This window comes from Mustela erminea, chromosome 4 (genome assembly GCF_009829155.1).
Source record: "Mustela erminea isolate mMusErm1 chromosome 4, mMusErm1.Pri, whole genome shotgun sequence".
NCBI lineage: Eukaryota > Metazoa > Chordata > Mammalia > Carnivora > Mustelidae > Mustela > Mustela erminea.
In genome coordinates this window covers 20,533,712-20,550,549 of record NC_045617.1, presented here as the reverse complement: position 1 = coordinate 20,550,549, position 16,838 = coordinate 20,533,712, and the positions used below count along the sequence as shown (strand labels likewise).

The following is a 16,838-nucleotide window of genomic DNA, read 5'->3' as shown; positions in this document are numbered from 1 at the left end:
AAAATAAATGTAAATTTGGATTCTTTAATATAAATTAAAATACTGAATAATTCTGTTTTCTCATATTAGAAAAGGGGAATTTTCTGAAGACAAATGTTTGAAGTTGAGGTAGTAGGACTTCACTAATTTCACAGACTGGTATCATCCACAAATTGTGATGAAATGAAAATCACTTTTTTTTTTTTAACGACAAAAGTGCTTTCTAATAGGAAAAGTGCAAATTGGATTTTCTGAATCACAAAAAATTCTGAAACAGAAAGAAAAGGTGACAAAATCAAAGTTGTATCTTGGGGTTTCTTTTTCACATAGCTACGCTTAGTCTGGGAAAATCTTCCACAGGCATGCTTTTCGTGGCATCCAGTTGGTTATATTCCTCTATGAGCCCCGATAAAGATGATAGAGCTTCCATGAAACAGCTTTCTTCCATCCCTTCAATTTGTAGATAGTGATGAAGATGAGCCTATAAATAAAAAACTGGATAATGCTGACCATTTTCAGAAAATTTAATACATATGTAATTATCCCAAAACATAAATAATTCTTTATTAAAATGATAGTTCACTCAGCTTTACAAGAGAAAGGGCAACTCAAATTCTGTAAACTCACAATATTTCTCCTTTACACAGTCTGAGAGTTCACTCAGCTTTACAAGAGAAAGGGCAACTCAAAGCCTGTAAACTCACAATATTTCTCCTTTACATAGTCTGAGCAAACTCTCCTCTTCAGTTATAATCTGTACAGTGAATAGAGCCATCAGGATTGCCCCTGATTTGATAGTGTAATTCGTGAGAAGACATCTCAAATAGCCAAAATAAACATGTAGTTATGAAGGTGTACTGATAATTACCTTTTTCTTGTACAGCCTCATGAATCTCTCTCTCAGTTCCATGAAGGTAGGCTTCACACATGTGTTATTTGCTAGAGCTAATAATGAATGGGAATGACCCACAGGAGGTACTGAACACAGGCTGGTCTTCCAGCCTTCTTGATTCCAGGAGACAAACTGTAGAGAAGGTTTTAATCTGAGATACAAAAACCGAAAGGTGAGAATGAAGGTACTGAAAGTATCTGCCATATATGGCAGCGGACATTACTGATGGTACCATTCTAATTGCTCAGTATATAATGTAAGTTACCTATTTTTCACTATTAGCGGTCTCGTGGTATAGTCTGACAGTGAGCTAAAGGGATATTTAGTTAGGGAGACATTAAATCTGAGATGAAAAAGAGATGAAAATATTGCAATATCCTTACTTTGTAATTCAAAAGAGTAGTTTTCCTAAAAATAGTCAAACAATAGTAAAACATACACTTAGAAGCAGTGTAGTGGTAGTAATAGAACAGCACTAGTTAAATTTTCTGAATACTTTCAGAAAATAAAATATCTCCCATATCATTCACTATTCATAAATAACAACTTTGAAGATTTTATTTATTTATTTGACAGAGAGAGAGATCACAAGCAGGCAGAGAGAGAGGGGGAAGCAGGCTCTCTGCTGAGCAGAGAGCCCGATGTGGGGATCTCAGGACCTTGAGATCATGACCTGAGTCGAAGGCAGAGGCTTAACCCACTGAGCCACCCAGGTGCCATCCATAAATAACAACTTTGTACCATTATTATTCTTATTTTACATTTGAGAAAAATAAGGCTAAGAGAGGCTAAGTAATTTGCTTAGGGTCACCCTTTAGTTAAATGGCAGCAGTAGAATTTTGAAGAGCGGCCATTTGAACTACTATGCTGCTACACTGTCACAGGTGGTACACACAAATTATCATGAAAATATAAAATCAAACCTTTCAATATTTCTGCGAAGATCTGAAACCTGTACATTTCCTCTAACCATAAGGGCACAGGCGAGGTACAGACTATGTTTGGGGTCAGCCCGAATTAGCTGGTGATCTTTACTAAAGGCATCTGAAAACATCTGATCCAACCTAGAACAATGAAAATCACTGTTTATACAAAATATTATTTCTTCTGTGTAGAACTACAAAGTGCAAAGATAGTTGCTTATATGTAAATAAACGTCACATACAAACACCTTCTCCATTTCAGTGATCATTTTCTCAAAACAATCTTGATAAGAAACAGAGGAGGACATCTTTTATCCTTTATTTAAAGAGAAGAAGAACAAGGTGCTAACATACTATATGTAATAATAGACAGGATCCTAGAGCCCCACCCAGCCTGGTTCTTCTATCCCACTTAACTCAATACAAATATCAGGTTCCCTAGATAACTCTAGATTCTGTGTGCTGAATCTGCAAACTGTCTGGGAAGAGCTGCAGAAATCACACTGTGTTACCTACTCATTCAACACATATTTACTGAATGCCTACTATGTGCCAGGCACTATTCTAAGTGCAAGAGACCCAGAAGTGAGCAACAAAAATTTTTACTCTACTGGGGATTACATTCGATCTTGGTTATGTGATAGCAAGAACAGAAGACTCCATTAGGGAATGAAGAGCTGTGGGAGGTTGGTAAATCCTCTGCTACTGTGTTCAAAATTTTGGTGTGTATGTGCTTTTGGGCATTTTTATGGAGTTAAGGAAACCCAAAAAAGGATACGAACCACTATCCAACAAGTGGGCAAACTCATTCTTGATTTATCCTCTGCCACAAAATGTAAAAACTAGTAAGGAGCTATTTGTAATTTTGGGATACTTATCTTCATTTACATTAGAAATATGGAATTTCAAGAAATCTAAAACACTCCTCATATGTGCTTATTTTATTTTTGTGTGACTAAAAATGAGAATAAGGTACAGGACTAACACTAATAAAAGGCACAACAAAAACCATTCTCACTACGAGAAACTGAAGAGCTTTAAAACTGACTTCTAATAGTACAATTTTAGAACAATTTATTATTTTACTCAAGGATAAATGTGCTCATATGCTGACATCCTCTGAAATATCTATACTACATCAGAAAGGGGTAAAAAGACACAAAGATAGAAAGAATATTGTGACAAGTTCTCTAAGAGTATAAAAATCTTTAAAGTCCCTTATATAGTATCACAAACACATTTTAAAAATAAACCTTTGTAACAAACTATGATTATATGAATACAAACAGAATAATTTTTATTAAAATATGTCAAAAAGCAGGGTTAAAAGAAGTTTAATTGGCTTTGAAATATTCAGGTTGAAAGACCAAGTCAAGCATTTTTTTCTTTATGCTGGACTTAATTAGAAGTTTCCCATCTTTATTTTTTAAGAATTAACTTTAAATGTCTGGACTATCATTATTGTACAGTAAATAGTTTAGCACCAATTTACATTCTATGTGTCCATACTGAAGATGCACCTTTAAATACACTAATTTTTAATATGTGGGGCTGATAATAATGTGATCATTTAGTGAATGATTCCCATGTTCCATATACAATGCAAGTCACTTAAGGTCATCGGCGTGCCATGCAGAAAGAGTCCTATCTACTAGTTGGCATAACTGGGTTATTTGTTAACAGCCTAAATAAAAGTTATTCAATAGCACTGTGATATCTATAGTATAGAATTATTACTTTGTCAAAATTTAAACTACAAAAAAGACCTTTCATCTGGTTTTTATCATTTACATACTTTCCTCTTAGAGTTTGACAGGACCTTTTCCTTCAGTCAACTGTGGATGCCAGTGGGACCTTTTCAAGCTTATCATCACTGTATGTGCTCAGAATATTTTTCAACTACATTTTTTGGTTAAGTAGACTGATTAAGTTTTATGCTTATAAATGACACGCAGTTACAAAACAAGGTGTTCTGGAAATTATATAGCAGCTACCATAAACAGTAACACTGGAAAGCCTTCTGTGGTGCTGGACTGTGGTAAGAGCTTTAAAGATTCTTATATTCTTATTTAAGATACCCAATAAGCATATGAGGTACGTGCACCTGCCCAAGGTCCTATAGCTAGTAACGAACTGGCATTCAGACTTATGTATGTCAGATTGCAAAGCCCTGAAATCTTTTTCAATAAAACCAAATCTTTAGGAATTTCATTAGCTCAAAAATTAAGATTTAATGTCAAATAGTTTAATACTGATTTTTTAAACAATGACTTGTAAATAAAGCATTCAAATAATGAAAATGACACAAAGAAAATGACATGAAAAGAATACCCAGAGTTAAAAGTTTTAAAAAAACTTTTGAAAAAAGGTAATTCAAATAATCAAGTCATTGGAATAAAGTTACTGTATCTTACCTTCGGGTAGGAATGTTAACATCTGCCAGTGTATAGAGAGGTGTTAGGCTTGACACAAGATAATGCAGTTGTGGAAAAGGAACTAAATTCATGCTGATTTCATTAAGGTCCATATTAAGGGACCCTTCAAATCTTGCAGAGCTAAAAAATTAACATTAAAGCAAGAGAAAAAAATTTAATGTTAAAATTTTTTATTTTGAATGTAGCTTTACTATTCAGCAGGCTTTCTTAAATCCTTTTGCACACCATTCTTCAGTAGAGAATATATGCTCCTTTTTTTGTATTAGTGAAACTCTGTATAATGAATAACATGTATAATTAAAGTATAACACACAACATCTATTATCAATTCTTATTTGTGGATTTTATGACGTGTAACCAAGACACTATTATGTTGCACATTACTCATACAAAAATATCTTACTTAAAACAGACTTTGAATTAAACACATACAGGTCAATAATTATTTAATTATTCTATAAACTTCATTAAATTCTTCAAGAGTTTGCCTGATGTGCTCTACAATTTGGAATATAATAATGCCAAAGCAGCCTTCCAGATCAAAGTCAAGGAAATGTTTTGGACCAACTAACAATAAGGAGATAAACATTAGCTGCTTTAGAAGATGAGACAATCTATAGCCAAAAAAAATATGCTTACTGTTATCTAACCAAGGTCTCATGTGTTAATCTGTGGCAAACTTTTTTCACTTAATACCTATTAATATTCTCCGGAATATACCTGGGAAAATAATGCTTTGGAGTGACAGAAATTAAAGTTCTAGTCTATCACTCCAAGATCTGAAAACACTAGACAGAATTAAATAAAATAAAAAAAACCCTCCTGTGACTTAGAAAACCTGAAAGATGCTATTACAAAAATGCTACTACAAGCACCATCATAGGACAAGTGAAGTTTTCAAACTATGTTAAGTTTTGCCATTAATAGGATTACCTTGTTAGGTTCAGCAGCAAATTGGCCACAATGTTGTTCATTGCATCAAAGGGCTTCTGGTGCCGTTTCTTAACAGCCCCAGCACTTGAAGTAACCAGACTCTTTGGCTTTATAGTTGTGCCCAACTTTCCAGAATTCACCATCAGGTCAATTTTGCTAATGATGTCAAATAAAGACTTTTAAAGGGAAAATATTGGGAGAGAAGCTATTAACGAGAGTGGACATAGATGACATTTTACCAGGAAGGAAAGAAGAGTAGGAAAAACAATTTAAACTTATTTTTCCTCTTAGATGGGAAGGCTGAAAAATGATGAAGAATGTTTACTATGCACATATAAGTGTAACACAAGACTGAACGTATATATATCCATAAATTACAGTGTCATTTCTTACTTGGTTGTCAATGGGCAACACACAGTCTGCATGCTCGTTGAGTTCCTTCATTGCCAAGATGCTATTGTAAGGCGAGGTTATGACATCATCCTCACCAGAAGGATAAACTGAAGTCACGAATCTGTATACATCTGGGAATTCATCCTTAAGCATCTTTAAAAGAAATGTGCCAAGTCCAGATCCTGTACCTGAGAATTAAAATTGCAAAACAAAAACAAAAACAAAACCCAGCATAAACTATTCAAAATAAAATTGTGAGGAACTTGGAATTTTATGGCTTCTTTTGATAGGAACATATTTTAAAAACCAGAGCATTATATAGAAGAGAGTTTTGATTCCATTAAAAATTAAAAAAAAAATATACATACATATATAAAACCTATAAACAAAATGAAAAAGGCAAACTAAGGAAAAAATCTCCAACACATATGAAGGGCTAAATTTCTTCAATAAAGAGGTTTCACAAATCAACAACGAAAAAAACATGAATAGTACAACAGAAAAATGGGTCAAGTATGTAAATATATAATTCATAATAAATCAAGTGGTGACTAGATGTGAGGATGGTCAACCCTTCTTCTAATCAAAGAAATTCAAGTCAAATTCAAGAAAACAATCTAATTTTGAGTATATTAATGTTTTATACTACTCAGTGTTAGTGACAATGTGGGGAAATAAATCCATATAGATTGTTTCTAATACGGATTGGTGAAATAAAGTAGGAAAGTACTTATTAATATCAATCAAAATTTAAAATGTATTCTTTGCTCCCACTTTCCTTTTGGGAATATTACCTACAGCTGTGGGGGCATAAATGGGCAGAAATGTATGTACCAGATAGTCCAGTTGGGCTTGTCTGTAATAACTAAATACCATGAACAACTGAACATCCACTAGTGGGAAATGGACTTCAAAAAGTATGTATTAACACAACTGAATTCTCCGAGACAGAGAAGATAATGAAAGACAATCAAGAAGGACATAAAGTGAAAAAATGTTGGAATAATATGCACCGCATGATCTTATGTTAAAACACACACACACACTTTTAAAGGCACAGAAAATATCTGCAAGGACAGACACAGGCAGACTTGATGACCTGTGAGGACAATCCAGGACTTAGATGTCGGAAAGGAGACCATTTCAACCTTCACTATTCTTTATTTTTGTCAGTGAATTATGAATAAAGTATAGTCTTCTGAGATTTTGAACAATAGAGGGATTAAAAAAGCACTATAATTAACTATAAATCAAATTGGCTTTTTGAAAACTTACTGAAACTTGCAGGTTATTTATACTAGTAGATAAAGAATTTGTTTCTTAATGATTGTGATGGTCCTCTAAAGGCATGGTTACATAGAAGTTATCACTTTAATTTTAAAATGTTATCATACTGAATAATATGTATAAAAATCAATTTATAGGGGAGCCTGGGTGGTTCAGTGGGTTGGGCCTCTGCCTTCGGCTGGCGTTATGGTCTCAGGGTCCTGGGATCCAGCCCTGCATCAGGCTCCTTGCTTGGCAGGGAGCCTACTTTCCCCTCTCTCTCTGCTTGCCTCTCTCTCTTTCAAATAAATAAATAAAATCTTTTAACAAAAATCAATTTATATAATCTGCTGAATATAAAATCTTAATCTGAGCTTGGAGAAAAATAGTATGGCAAACTTTTCTTTTAAAACTCACTAATCCTTTTGGAAATTGGCAAAATACAGTATGTGTCTAGTTCATAAAACAGGAGCAAAATACTTCATTTGCAAGGTACAGGCTTCCCTGGGGAAAGAAAGCAATGCAGATCATTTAATCTAGGTCAAGGCAATTACTATGTGAGGAATGGTTTAAAGGAGCTGACTAAAAGGATTTATCTATGTCTCTTATTGGACACAAGAAAGGTTGGGAAGCAGTTAAAGAGTATTGATATTTCTTAGCAAGGATACCTATGAACAAGCCAGAAATGCTTAGTTTCGAGGCGGTAGAGTCTACGCAAGCAAACTCCTAGGACAAAGGAGGATTCCCAGAAAGCTCACATACACTGAAATGTAGCTGGAAATTTTATGAAAGAACTAAAAGTAGAAGAAGAAAAAACTTCAGATTCAGTTGTCCTGACTTTTAAAAGGGCTTCAATTTATAAACAATGGTAATAGCAACAAAATTTGACAAAAATTTAATAAGAAGCAGTTATGTATGTACTCAAACACATACAGTGTTAAAAGTTGTACCTTTATTAAGCATAGGTCTGAAAACATGCTACTGTTCGCAAAATGAATTCCCACTTACGCTTTCACATTGCTATAGGGAAATGAGTGAGTAACTTTACCTCCTCCCATGGAATGTATTATAAAAAAACACTGCAAACAATCACAGTGCTCTGCTGACTTTCTGAGTTTCTCTAAAATCTGTTCTTGATAAAGACTGCCAAAAACTTTGTGCCCCACAGCCCTGAAAAAAAAAGGATATAAATTACAAAAATATCCTGACATTTATTGTTTCAAGATTTGATTACTTCTGAACTAAATGAAAAGATTACAGAAAAACTTAAAGAAGCATTTTTACTATACTAATTCTTGTTTCATATGAATAAATCATATTGTGACATTTCAAAGATACTAGATAGAAAATGTAACAAATATAAAGGTCTATAATCCTCAAATATCCTGATAAAATAGCTCATTATCAATAGATATTAAACTATGGTTTTCTAAATTTATCTTCTCTTTCTCCTTTTTTTTAAGGTATAAATATGACTTTAATTACATAATTTTTTCTCATTTCCATTTAACATAAACTCTGATTGCAGTAAGTTTTACACATTGAAGAGCAGAATTTCGTCAACTAGAAAGACATTAAAAAGAAAAAAATTTGAACTAACATATTGGTTTAATATAGGAGAAAACATTGGTCACATCCTGTTATCAGTAGTTGAAATGATACACAATAGAAAACTGAAATTCATAAGGCTCTGAAAGCCTTACTGATAATCAAATTTGCAAGGAGCACTTTGATGTATTAAGAAATGATTAAAAAAACAAATGAATGACTACCCGTGACACAGGTTGTGTAACTCAAAAATTATAGAAAAAGTTACACAATTAGTGAAAAGCCAGTTAAGTGGGCAGGTGAATTCATTTAGTGGCTGGTTCTCCCCATATGAAGTTTCTAAGAAGGCAAAATGTAAACTCATGTTTTAAAGTTTTATTTATTAGAGTCATCTCTTCCCCCGACATGGGGCTCAAACTAATGACCCCAAGATCAAGAGCTGCACGCTCTTCTGAGTCAGCCAGGCACCCAGCAAATTCATGCTTTAGTGAAATGATATCACTACACATTAGGAACCTGAGAGACACACTGCAAATAGAGAAAATAGTAAACATTAGATTTCCAAATAATAAGGAGTTACTTAATTTTTAAACAACAGCAAAAAGTCTCAATGTAAATTTTCAATGATCATTGTTGAAGCTTTTTACCCCATTAAAAAGAACAGACAGTTATATATTTATGAGAAACACAGCCTTTGGCTGAGCTTTAATGCTGGGACACAGGTCTAGCTTGCACTTCCTAGCAGTCCTGTCAAGTCTGACCAACTGGAGAACTTAACAAAATCAAATAGTGTAGGTAAGAGAACAGTTTATAAAAATAGTTAAAACTTTTGTCACTAGTATTATGTAAGAATCAATTACAAGGAATTTAGTAAATCTACTTTTCATGATTTTTCCTAAAAAATGGTAAGAAAAAACCGTAATAGGGTGACTTTTCAGCACTGAGAAACCCCATCATTTATCCAGGGAATGATGAAGGGCCAAAAAGCCGAGAGGCAGGTCTGGCAGGTAGATCTTGCTTTCCTGTCAGCAGGACCTATTAGAAAGAAGGAAAGATCATTTTTTTTGAGATGACATTCATTTTTTTACATACAGCATGTTCTCACCAGTTATTCCCCGAGCCAGAAATATCAGTGATGAGCTGCTTGCTATCAAACACATCTCTCAATGGTCCCTGCAGAATTTCATTTACTACCCCCTCCTCCATGTCAATCAAGACAGCCTGAGAAAGAGAAATAAAATCGAATTAGCTTATTTGTCTTTAGAGCTAGTAACTCTGTAAATGAATTTATGAACTAAAAGTTGCATTGTTCTTTTTATAGTTTAAGCTTAGTCAAATCTTTATTTGAATGTTTATTTGAATCTGTTGTAAGAATGAAAAAGTGATTTCACTCTGCTCAGGAGGTGGAATACAATTAAAAGGTTGGTTCTAAACTCTCAGTCTACTCCAAAATACCACCTGGGGTAGGGGAAGAACTGACTAATCCCCTCAACTGTTTTTCTAACAATTCTTTTACTCCTGTGCCTATGTGATTGTAAATGTTTTGAGAACAAGGTCTCAGAAACTTAGAAGGCACCCTAACCAGAAAAAAATTCTCAATAAATATACAGTATGTTAATGCACTTGCTCAGCAGGAACAACCACGCTGCTCTTCATGAATCACAGCCCAAAATGGTTCAATTCAGATCAGTAAACTTACTATTAGATGCAAACCAAGGCCCTGGATAGAAGTCAAAGGTGTTAACAAGGTCCCTACTCCCAAGAAAACCTAATTCATTACCACAAACACTATTGACATGGGCAATAACCTTTACTACTTAGAAGAAAATGAGAATATAAAACATAAAATTAAGTATGGAAAGAAAAATAGAAAAAGATTGGAGGGAAACACAGCAAAATGCAGGCAGGGTTAGCTTGGCAATAGGATTATATACCCTTTACCCTCACTGTTTTGTACTTCCATGTTTTCTACACCGAGGAAGATGAGTGAAAACGTAAAATAAATAGTTAAATAAATAAGCTGAAAAAATTCTGAAATAACTTTAGAATACACTACAAAGCTATTAACTCTTTGATTCAGTGTCAGAGAAAGTGCTTGGTTTACCGGCTTTTTTTAGTTCTTGTGACCCCGTGACTGTAAGCACTTACAGTGTCTCTATGTGCTTTGTACATAGTACCCCATTTGATCCTCAGAACCCTATGCATAGGTATATAATTACCCCTGCCTTACCCTTGAGAAAACTGAGGCCTAGGAAAGCTGTATCACTTAGCTGTGATCACCTGGCTCCATGAAGGAGTAGAAATTCACACTCAGTTAGCCTGGCTACAGAACCTTCAGTCTTCACCATCAAACGCCATGCTCGCCTATCAATTGAGATAGTCAAGTGTGACATTTATATGGAGTACTGACTACCATGGGGTTGCAACTTATGCCCATTTAAATTCTGTGAATTAAAGTGTTTGTGGAATTAACTATGCTACGGTAAGCAAGCAACTGAGATAGTCTTACCCAGTAGGTCAGAAATATATTTCTAATTGTACAATAGTATATCACAGTAGTATACTAGAAAGACTATAAAATTATGTATTATAAATGTGCTCTTTTATATACAGCAAGCAATATACATATACTTTATGTATACTGGACTACATAGGGTTATTTACTGGCAAGGTTTTTCTAAGATATTTTGATAATATGCAAGTTTTACCTAGATGTTGACTTTTAACACCTAATCAACCATAAGAGAGACTTCACTGTATGGGCAAACAGTAGTATACTACACGTTGTATAAGATTACAAAAAGAAAAAAAAAATTAGCTTATAACGGCCTTGTTCCAAAACAGATTTATTTAAGATAATTTGTGGAAGACTACCCTCAATTACCTTGCAATCTGGCAAAGGAAGCAAGAGGAAGAATACAAACTGACATTCAAGCCCCTCTTGAAGTCAGGTTTGATAGAATCATACTGTCAACATCACTGAACATGAAAACGCTGACATGGTATAGAACTTTTTCAATTCTAGTCATATCAAGACTTCGATTTGCTTTTCCCTTGGAAATTAATTAAATGAGGAATTATTCTGGGTTCCTCACACAACCATCCAAGGTCTAGAATCATAGCTGTTTCAGGATTTGATGTTTTTTGTTTTCTACCACAAGAACAACCAGGTGACAGCTTTCTGCGCTTGGAGCTTTCCCTTAATTGTAATATAGGATTTACAAAACTCTGAGTATTTACCCATTAGCCTAGGATACTGGATACAGAGGAGGGACCTGACCACCAAGTTACCTTGTGAAGACTTCAGTGATCACAGTCACTTAATACCAAGACTCCTAAGGAGAAATGGAAGAGTACCTTCTAGGACAAGTCAAAGGTGACAGAGACACACTGATTTATTCTCTCCCAATAGTGTTTTCTCCACCTCCTACTTGCTCACTGATAGGGTACTGGGAAAGAGCTCAAACTGGGAGTGCTCTAGGAAATGTCAATGTTACTTTTTCTGTAAGATTTGGATTGGGATGTTAGTGCTCTCCATAGCATGTAGGATACCAAGTTTTAATCATCTGAACAGCCTATAAGCACAGGGTCTCTGCCACTAAATTTTGTTTTCCAAGGACATCTGAGAATGCAGATACAAGGAGACAGTTCCCAGGTACCACAAGACAATTGCTATTTGCTCTTCCAGCCACGACTCCAGGTCTGGTCCTTACTGTCTCAATCCCTTCCATCCAAACTGCTTTTCTTTTTTGTTTCAAAGATTATTGATCAATAACTGGAAAAAGCAGGTTGTTGTAGAGAAACAATTGCAGAAGTGTTGTTGCTGGAATGAGATTAAGACTAAATATGGGCGACTGACTCAAATAATTTTTGTTCAAGAGGTCTTAACAGAGTTATGGTATTCACTATAACGAGGCTGGATCTGATCTGTGCTTTGGACTGGAAATAGTAACTGATGCAAAGAAATGTTCCATTATCTTCAAATGAAAAATTAACCTGCATTAGCATGTGTCTGAGGCTAGAATTAAGAGAGCTCCTTTTGTTATCATTTACCCAGATGTATATTTCCCCTGAAACATTTATTAAAAAAATGCTAAGATAGTGTTTTTCCTTTAAGCACAAAATTTCCCCCTAAAGTTCCAGGCAGATATAAATGTCTGCTTAACTATATTTATATTAAAATGTGGCTTAGTAAATACTTTTTTTTTATATATGAGAAGTTAAATTAAAATTTAATTCTGATCGTTAAAGAAATACAGTTATTTTTAAAAGACACACAATATATGAATCCAAGTATACAGATCTTACTCGTGCTTTCAAAGTACAAATTTTCCCCTCGGAAATACTGCCACCATCACCAACCACTCTGAAAGATAAAAAATGAGTAAAGGTCATAAGATCTCCCAAAGGCTAATACTGCTGTTAGGTAATTAACTCCCGTTTATATAAAGCTACTTACAGGCGTGGTGAGGCACACTCAAAAGGCCTTTCCTATTTTTCTCCCCTGTTTACCCTCCCCTTAGGCTGAAAAGTGAATACTTTTTTCCCTGGCTTTCTTTGTAGTTAAAGCTGGCCATGTAATCTAGTCCTTACTAATGAGATAAAAGGGAGATATTCTGGGAAGCTTTTCTGATAAAGAGGACCAGAAGTAGTCAGTGCCAACTCTTCCCTTTTCCTACCTTGAACATGAATAAAGATGTGATGCATGGAATGGAGGCTGCCACTTTATAGTTATGAAAAAACAAACAGGAGGACAAGAAGCCAACACAATAGAAGTAATGAAATGAAAGTACCTTGGTCTTTTAAGGAACTTCTCCAAGCCTAGATCACCTATTTCCAGATTTCTTTATATGGGATAACTGGATACTTTTATTGGAGAAGCCATCATTACTGAGGTTTCCTACTGTAGCTGAACACACATCAACTGATACAATGGTTATGTATCACCGAATATCTAAGCCTGTTCCTAGAATGCCATGTTGAATTAAAGTAACTACACCTATGACTAAACACAGAGTATAAGTCAATACAGTTCACAAGAAGACAATATAAGAAAGGAGATTGAATTGAACAGAGATGATGCTATAGGTTGGGTTAGTAAACTATGGTCCTTGGGCTGACTCCCACCAGCTGCTTATTTTCCTAAAGTTTTATTCAAACACAGCCATGCCCACTTGCTTAGGTACTAGTAAGCTATACCTGCATTCCCATTACAACAGCAGAATCAAACAGATGTGACACAGACCTTATGGTTTTCAAAACCTAAAATAGTTACCACCTGGTCCTTTGTAGGAAAGTTTTGTTAACCCCTAGTATAGGTAAATTCTTAGTATACTATTAAAAAGGTATGGTCATTTCCTCAAATAGACATAGAAGTGTACAAAAAATGTGCTCGTGTTTTTGAAAGTTTTTTTTTTCTTTTTTCTTTTGTACTAACATGGAACAGATGTTCCAGGTGTTGCTAGTACATAGAAAGAAGAGTAAAATGCCAAGACTCATCTCCCCTTTTTGGATAAACTTGGGATTGGGGAAATAAGAATGCCCTCACGTTAAATTATAAAACAGAGTCCAGGAGAGTATAGTTACGTAGTCACCTTATTAAGAAAGAATAGCTCCCTGGCTGAGTCTCAACTAAGTAATACTTAATGAAAGGACCGGCCATCAAGGGTAGAGGGGATGAGAGTGGGAATTCAGTTAGAAGGGAAGCACAGAAAAGGAAGTATGACAAAGGCAAATTTGCATCTCTTTAACAGTATTTAGGGGAGAGGATGTTCTAGTTCACAAGGGAGAGGGAATCCTACATAACAGGTATCTCCATATAATAAAGATAAATGACACCAATCATTAAGGTAATACATCTACCTCCTCTTGGTCTGATTCCATGATCACCAAGCAACCCTCTGTTATTACTTTTCAGGTAGATTCCCTAGAGAAGAGAAAGTGTTTTTGAAGGGAAAGGAAGATCTGATGCTCCTGAGTTATGGGACCTACTGTCAATTACTACATTGACTTTCTGCTTTTTAATTTCCCATTCTCTTTGAGTTTGGTTTATCTGCCTGTACTGGAAAGCAATGGACTCCTTAACAAGATGTTAACAAGTTTTTAGAGTTTGCAAATCTGAGGGTCCAATTCTGGGATTTATCAAGGAAGTAGAGCCTCTAATTAGCCTTCCCTAGGAGATAACTTAACTTAAATACCCAACCAACTAATTCAAACTAGAACTAGAATTTTTTTTCTTAAAAGAATTATTTATTTGACAGAGAAATCACAAGTAGGCAGAGAGAGAGACAGGGAAGCAGGCTCCCTGCTGGGCAAAGAGCCCCATGCAGGGCTAGATCCCAGGACCCTGAGATCATGACCTGAGCTGAAGGCAGAGGCTTAACCCACTAAACCACCCAGGTGCCCTTAGAACTAGAATTTTAATTATACGAAGGTGGATCTTCATGATATATTTTTTAGTTCATGTTCACTACAGTTTAGTTTTATTAATTATTTTGAAAATACACAAACTTAACAATTAAATATTAAAAGCTTACGGACGTATCTTGAATGTTAAAATTACTTTCAGATAAAAGATACATATGCTCTTTATTATATAAACAAAAGTAATCTTACAATTAGCACATTCTATTCCTACAACAAATATTCCTGACTACAAATAGTGTCACAGAAGTGTAAAGAATGTATTTTTCCTTCAAAGGTTAGTCATTCTTGAACGCATTAACAACATACCCTGAAGGAAACTTTCATCAGTCTTTCAGTAAAACTTTATTTCAAGGTCATGTTAAAAGAAGGCACAGGAGGGGCGCCTGGGTGGCTCAGCTGGTTAAGTGTCTGCTTTCTGCTCGGGTCATGATGCTGGGGTCCTGGGATGGAGCCCCACATGAGGTTCCCTGCTCATCAGGGAGTCTGCTTCTTCTTTCCCTCTGCCCCAGTTGTGCTAGTGTGCACTCTCTCTCCAATAAATAAAATCTTTAAAAAATAAAGAGAAGGCACATGGAAGTTTCTTTTCTTTCCTTCAAATGGCCTTAAAAGGAAACTTGCTGTCCTACTCTGCAGAATAATATGAGTAATATGAATGATATGGGAATGAGAAAAAAAATGCTTTTTTTAATGAGAAAAACAAAAAAGCCAGACAACTTCTTTATAGCTATCAACTGTTTCATTGTCCCTTGAAGAACTCTCAGCCAACCTGATGGCATGAAAAGAATCATTATGATATGTGATAGACTTTAAAGCCATCTTACCTGGTATCCACATTTCTAAAGAAGCTGCTTAATGCCTCATCATAAATTCCTTTCTAAAAAGAAAAAAGTATATTTATAACATTTGATTAGTTTGACCTCTTTCCCAAATGAAATCCTTTCGATTTAATAATCTCACAATACTGTAATGGTTGGTATTTGGCTATGAGAACAACAGCAAAAATGCAAGTTATCATAAAGTGCTTAGACTGATTCTTCCTATCTAAAGAATAAATGCCATAAAATCTGTGGATTAAGTTTAGCTGAGGATGCTGAAGAAAGGAGTCCCCACAGGGACTGTAGAACAGGCGCGTCAAACGAAAGCTTCGTCTGGATTCCCGGTGATCATTTTCAAGCTGATTAAATTCAGGAATATAACATATATAATATAACACGACACACGTTACCTAGTTTACGAGTACTTCCCCAATATTCTCTCATCGCTCTTCACAAGAATCCTGTTAACAGCGAGACCCTGACAATCAGGGAGCCTTAAGACTAAGATCTTTGGGGCGCCTGGGTGGCTCAGTGGGTTAAGCCGCTGCCTTCGGCTCAGGTCATGATCTCAGGGTCCTGGGATCGAGTCCCGCATGGGGCTCTCTGTTCAGCAGGGAGCCTGCTTCCCTTTCTCTCTCTCTGCCTGCCTCTCCGTCTACTTGTGATTTCTCTCCGTCAAATAAATAAATAAAATCTTAAAAAAAAAAAAAACACTAAGATCTTTGGCCATCGTTTGTTCTGTGTCTAACGCCCAAAAAACGTTTAAAAAACCAGGTTGTTCTTTCCTAAGGAGATCCCATTCGCCTTATTCTGGTCAAAGAAAAGATCAAATGGACTGATTCCTGCTTATTTGTTGGACGAGCCTCGATAAAAGGCGAGGGATGGTCTCCGGGCGGCGGGGCCGGTACCTGGTTGACCGCGGCATGCTCCCTCAGCGCCAGATCCCAGAAGCAGCAGCCGATCTGGTTTCCGCACTGGCCCACTGCGATGAGCGAGAAGAGCGAAAGAGAATAGCCATTAGGTGGCAAACAAGGCCACCCGTTTGTGCGGTGACCGACTGCCCCAGCCCGCCTCCCCCGGCCCCCGGCCCCCCCGCGCAGCTTACCCTGTACGACCACCGACTGGGTCATACTACGGCGCGTCCAGACGAAGGTACCAGGGAGCCCGCGCCCACTTTCGAACTCCCTTGCGAGCTCCGCCTCCCAGCGGCACGCCTACAGGCGCCCGA

The 16,838-nt window shown here is 36.0% G+C and overlaps 1 protein-coding gene across 2 annotated transcripts; it reads right to left on the bottom strand.

The window, feature by feature from the left end:
- Positions 1 to 32: 32 nt before the first annotated feature.
- On the bottom strand, positions 33 to 16,835 carry TUBE1 (tubulin epsilon 1). Of its 2 annotated transcripts, XM_032338786.1 has the most exons (12): positions 16,716 to 16,835; positions 16,519 to 16,592; positions 15,617 to 15,669; positions 12,678 to 12,735; positions 9,475 to 9,590; positions 7,870 to 7,991; positions 5,556 to 5,743; positions 5,163 to 5,338; positions 4,209 to 4,349; positions 1,795 to 1,935; positions 848 to 1,022; positions 33 to 460 (listed from the first exon to the last, which is right to left on the bottom strand). In XM_032338786.1, the coding sequence occupies exons 1-12, from the start codon at positions 16,738 to 16,740 to the stop codon at positions 302 to 304; spliced, it is 1,428 nt and encodes a 475-aa protein (XP_032194677.1). In that variant the 5' UTR covers positions 16,741 to 16,835; the 3' UTR covers positions 33 to 301. The 2 variants fall into 2 exon arrangements, with proteins under 2 accessions (XP_032194677.1, XP_032194678.1); XM_032338787.1 differs by lacking the exons at positions 12,678 to 12,735; positions 16,716 to 16,835 and having other exon boundaries at positions 16,519 to 16,554.
- Positions 16,836 to 16,838: the final 3 nt, after the last annotated feature.

Coding starts and splice junctions, on each gene's coding strand:
- TUBE1 (XM_032338786.1), bottom strand. CDS start 16,740: ATGACCCAGTCGGTGGTCGTACAGG. Junction 4,350..5,162: donor TTGCTGCTGAACCTAACAAG/GTAATCCTATTA, acceptor TTAATTTTTTAG/CTCTGCAAGATTTGAAGGGT. Junction 1,023..1,794: donor CTTCGCAGAAATATTGAAAG/GTTTGATTTTAT, acceptor TTTGTATCTCAG/ATTAAAACCTTCTCTACAGT.